A 5,000-nucleotide genomic window follows, 5' to 3' on the forward strand; every position below is an offset into this window, starting at 1 on the left:
GCTGCTGCTGTTCTCCGTAGTGTGAGCAAGTTTTTTTGTGCAGCAGCGCTGCTGTTGTTTTGACTTTTGCTGCTGTGCTGCAGCAAGCAGCAACAGCAAACCCCCGCTGCAGCAGCAGCCGGCAGGTGAGGAGACAAATGCCTCCTTCTGCTCCGGTAACAGCGACACACAGCGACCTACTATTGCTGCTGCTGCTGCTGCTGCTATCGCAGCAGCAGCTGCTGCTGCTGTTGCTGCTGCTGCTGCTGCTGCTGCTGTTGCTGTAGGTGTTGTTGTTCTTCTTGCGGCTGCTGTTGCTGCTGTTGTTGTTGTTGGTGCTGCTGCTGCTGCTGCTGAAAGCAGCTAGGTCGCAGCTGCAACGTGCTGCAGCGTAGGTCTGTGCAGAGACAGCAGCACTGTGCAGCAGCAAAGAGAGGCCCCAAAGGGGCCCCAGCAAACTGCTGCTGAGATGCACATCCGAATGTCGCTGCTGCAACAGCAGCAGCAGCAGCAGCAGCAAGCTGCTGCTGCCGTGCAGTGCTAAAATGCGGCTTAGAAAGTCAGCTGCACACACATGCAGTCTCCTGTACTGAGAGACGCTGCTGCTGCTGCTGCTCTTCTTGCTGCTGCTGCTGCAGTTGCTGCTGTTGCTGCTGCTGTTTTCGTTGATTCTTCTAAGAAGGGAGAAAGACACGGGGATATGAGCAACGCGAAGAGTCTTTGCACCTGCTGCTGCTACTGTTGCTGCTGCTGCTGCTGCTGACCAGCCCCCCCAAGCAGTGTCTCTAGAGGAAGCAGCAGCAGCAACAGCAGCAGCAGAAGCAGAAGCAAGTGCAAATGAGGCGTAGCAGAGGGCGAAGAGTGCCGATGAAAAGACAGCAGCATTCACGAGTATTCCGTTTCTGCTGCTGTTGCTACTGCTGCTACTGCTGCTGCTGCTGCTACTGCTGCTGCCGCTGCTGCTAATACTGCTGCTGCTGCTGCTGCTGCGGCATTGCTGCTGGTCCTCCAGCTGAACCTCGTAGGCCCCACACAGCAGCCAGCGGAAGCCCCTGGCCCCTACAAGTGCTGCAGCAGCAAGTACTTCTGCTGCTACAACTTGCTGCAGCAGGTCGGCTTGCTGCTGCAGTTGGGTTTGCTGCAGCAGGCTCAACAGATAGACACAGACAGCAGCAGCAGCAACTCCTGCAAAGGCAGACACGAAGGCCCCCACGTGCGGCAGCAACTCAAAAACCATCGTTTTCACATGCTGCTTCCGCTGCTGCTGCTGCTGCTGCTGCTGCTGCCATTGCTGCTGCTGCCATTGCTGCTGCTGCTGCTGATGCTGTTGCAGCTGCTGCTGCTGCTGAGGGGCCCCTTGGCCTCCACAGGAGGAGACCTGTTTCATATTTGGGGCTCCTCTTTATTGTAGTCATATATATATATGCTTAGGGCCCCCTACTGCTTCTAATACCCCTTGGGGGGCCCCCCCCTTGGCTGCTAAGGGCCCCCTTCTGAGCCCTGGGGGGCCCCTTCCTCTCTTAGGCTTTCTTCTCCGTTTGCATACAGTATTTATTTCAAATATTAACACAAAGAGAGACAGAAAAATATATCTCTTGTTGCATATACCTCTATTGGGGGGCCTCATTCAACCCTGGGGGCCCCCGGGGGGCCCCCCGTCGGCTGCTGCTGGGGGCCCCACAGGGGGCCCCCAGAAGCTGCTAGACCCTTTATTATTAGAGTGAAGGCTTCATAAATGAGTTGTTTAGTTTGTGTATAGGGAAATATGAAGGAGACAAGTGCACACACACACTGTTTTGCTGCAGCAGCTACAGCAGCTGCAGCAGCAGCAGCAGCTGCTGCTGCTGCTGCTGTTACAGCAGCAAATGTACAATACTGCATTTCCTTATGCTTACAGGGATCCCTCAAGACAGGTTAACTGGGCGTAAGCCAGGGGGGCCCCCTATACAGAGGAGGCGGGGCCCCTAAGCATTAAACAGTTTCGCTGTTTATTAAAGATAAATAAACAAAGAAGAGCTGCAGCAGCTTTAAAGGGCCCCCTTGAATAGGGGGCCCCTGAAGAAAAGAAAAAGAAGAAAGACACCCAAAAGATTAAAAACAAAGTTGTCTTCAGGGTTTCTTAAAGAGATTAAACAAAATAAATAAATATAAATATATAAATATATAACCCCCACAGCCTTAATAATAATAACAAAGAAAACTAAGGGGCCCCCAACGGAATAAAACAAAGAGCTCCAAGGGGGGCCCCCACCCCTATAAAGGCTTTAAACGAAAGGCACACAGGGGGCCCCTCAAATGATTAAATAAAGAAAAACTATTTAAAGAGTCTCCCCCCCTAATTCTTTTAAAAGAGTTATAATAACTCTAGCCCTAAAGGGTTATTATACGTCAGTGCTTAACTAGGGCCCCCCTTAATAAATCAGCCAAGAGGAGACACCCAGGGGGCCCCACACCTTTGTTATAAGGGGCCCCCTAACGAGTTTAATATGCGGCAGGATATACCGTTGGGGGCCCCCTTTGGGGCCCCCCTAAGCAAATCAATCACTACAAAGGAAGAAGCTCAGCATATATATATATATTATATTATATATATTATATTATATATATTATATATATATATGAGCAGTCCAGCGGATAGACAGCAACTGCACCGAAGAAAGAAACAATAATAAGAAGTACTTCATCAGGCTTCAAAGAGAGACTGCGTCTTCAAGGCGGAGACAGACAGAGATATATATTTTTTTATTCTTCTCTCTGTTCTTCATCTCCTCAAAAGGAGACACATATACACTGTGCGGCTATCGCATTTTAATGCGGAGGAGACAATAAATACATAAAGGCTACGCTGTGGAGACACTTGAAACAGCTGAAGAGGCGACACTTCAAGAGGTGCGGAGACACTTCGTACAGGTGAGGAGACACTTGAAGAGGTGCGGAGACACTTCGTACAGGTGGGGAGACACCTGGAACAACGGCCGGGGAGACACTTCGTGCGAAGACACTCGAAATAGTGGCTGAGGAGACACTTGCAATAGGTGAGGATACACCCAAAACAACTGAGGAGACACTTAAACACAGATAATAAGGCATCTTTAGCTGCTGAAGAGACACCTGAAACTCCTGCCGATACACTTGAAGCTGATGAAGAGACACTTCAAAGTGCTGCAGAGACACCTGACTCAGGTGAGGAGACACTTCGAAGTGATGAGGAGACACCTGAAACAACGGGTGAGGAGACACCTGAAACAACTGAGGAGACACCTGAAACAACTGAGGAGACACCTTAACCTCGTGCGGAGACACCTGAATCTGGTAAGAAGACACCTCAAAAAGGTGCAGAGACACCTGAAATTCGCGGTGGTATTTCTAATCAAAACCTGAGAGGCCACCGCCTGAATAAGGTGCGGAGACACTTGAGACAGGTGCGAAGACACCCGAAGGGGGTGGGAAGACACCGTTAAGGGGGTGAGGTGAGGAGACACTTGAAACACTGGAGGAGACACTTTGCTGCACGGGAGGAGACACCTGAAGACACCCCTTTTAGGGCTCTGTCTCCTCTCTGTCTCCTTAAAGCTGTATGTATCTTCTTGCCTGTGATGCAGCGGGAGCAACGCCCCCCAAAGAAGTCGAAAACAAAATAAAGAAAGACCAACTTGTGCTGCTGCTGCAGCAGCATCTGCTGCTGCTGCAGCAGCAACAGATGCTGCTGCAGCTGCAGCTTGTGCTGCTGCCGCTACACGAGACGCCGCGCAAACCCTGTGCTGCCTTTCATCACTCAACCCACAGCAGAACGTGCCTCCGCAGCAGCAACTGCTTTTGCAGTTGCTGCTGCGGTTGCAGCTGCGGCTGCTGCAGCGCCTGTGGCTGCTGCAGCGCCGACGGCTGCTGCGGCGGTTCCTGTTTCTTCTGTTGCTGCTGCTGTTCCTTCTGCTGTTGCTGCCTTGCTGTTCTCCTCAGCTCTGCAGCAGCACCTGGTCTCTCGCAAAGAGGCGCAAACATGAAGACTCCAGTTAATTCATCCGGAAAAGTAAGTGCTGCTTCCGTGCTGCTGTTGCTGCTGCTGGTGCTGCAGCTTCTGCTGCTGCCGCTGGTGGTGCGGCTCTTTCGCCGCTGCTGCAGCTATTGCTGCTACCTGCGTCTGTTAACAAAGATAGAGACGAAGTGTGATTAACGAAAAAAGAAAAAGAGAATGCATCCTGCTGCTCAGCAGCAGCAGGAGCAGTTGCTGCTGCTGCTGCTGCTGCTGCTACTACTACTGCTACTGCTGCTGCTGCTGCTGCTGCTGCTAACCTCAGGGCAGTGAGGCAGCGAGGCGAGAAGTTCACATAACAGGACCTTCGCTGCAGCTGCTGCAGCAAATGTGTCTCCTCCAAGCAGCAGCGTCGCATGCAGAGCAAAAGACAAAAAAGAAGAGAGTGCCGTAATGAGGCCGCAGACCTGCAGCAGCAGCAACAGCAACGCATCCAAACGCGCACAGCCGCTCCTACAGCAGCAGCAGCAGCAGCAATAGCAGCAGCAGCAACAGCAGCAGCAACAGCAGCGGCAGAACGACTTCGTGCAGCAGCAAGAATAGAGGAGGATGCCCGCAGCGGCCACTCGTAGCAGCAGCAGCAGCAGCAGCAGCAACTTCAGACGCAGACAACAGCAGCAGCGGCAGCAGCAGCAGCAGCAGCAGCAGCAGACGCGAACCTTCTGATTCTCTTCAAGTTTGCCTGCAGCAAGCGCTCCTGCTGCTGCAACCAGGGACCGCAGCGTCTGCCCGTATGCATTTACATGCAGCACAACGAGCTGCATCAAACCATGAGCAGCACCAAGCGCTGCAGCAGCAGCAGCAGCAGTTGCTGCTGCTGTGCCTGCTGCTGCTGGTGCTGCTGCTGCTGAAGGGCCTTCGCCAAGACGACCATCATCTCCGCCGCCCCTCCCGAAGACCTGCTGTTGCTGCTGCTGCTGCTGCTGCTGCTGCTGCTGTCTCCGCGCAGCACGCTGCCTCACATTATAAAAGCCCAGTCGTTTCAGAACGG

General features: G+C 52.7%; 2 protein-coding genes across 2 annotated transcripts in view; both read right to left on the reverse strand.

Annotated features, from left to right (window-relative positions):
- EAH_00020740 (hypothetical protein, conserved) overlaps positions 1 to 1,366 on the reverse strand; it is a gene marked incomplete at both ends in the record, with an annotated part of 3,060 nt that extends 1,694 nt beyond the window's left edge. The window contains one exon of the mRNA XM_013397129.1: positions 1 to 1,366. This exon is cut by the window's left edge and continues 241 nt beyond it. Coding sequence (XP_013252583.1) covers positions 1 to 1,366 — 1,366 coding nt within the window.
- A 2,384-nt stretch (positions 1,367 to 3,750) lies between these two features.
- EAH_00020750 (hypothetical protein, conserved) overlaps positions 3,751 to 5,000 on the reverse strand; it is a gene marked incomplete at both ends in the record, with an annotated part of 6,417 nt that continues 5,167 nt past the window's right edge. Inside the window, 3 exons of the mRNA XM_013397130.1 lie at positions 3,751 to 3,950; positions 4,305 to 4,416; positions 4,669 to 5,000. The exon at positions 4,669 to 5,000 is cut by the window's right edge and continues 1,358 nt beyond it. Of these exons, the coding sequence (XP_013252584.1) occupies positions 3,751 to 3,950; positions 4,305 to 4,416; positions 4,669 to 5,000 (644 nt within the window). The remainder of the gene's footprint in view (positions 3,951 to 4,304; positions 4,417 to 4,668) is intronic.

This window comes from Eimeria acervulina, genomic scaffold (assembly GCF_000499425.1).
Source record: "Eimeria acervulina Houghton genomic scaffold, Eah_scaff144, whole genome shotgun sequence".
Classification (NCBI taxonomy): Eukaryota; Apicomplexa; class Conoidasida; order Eucoccidiorida; family Eimeriidae; genus Eimeria; species Eimeria acervulina.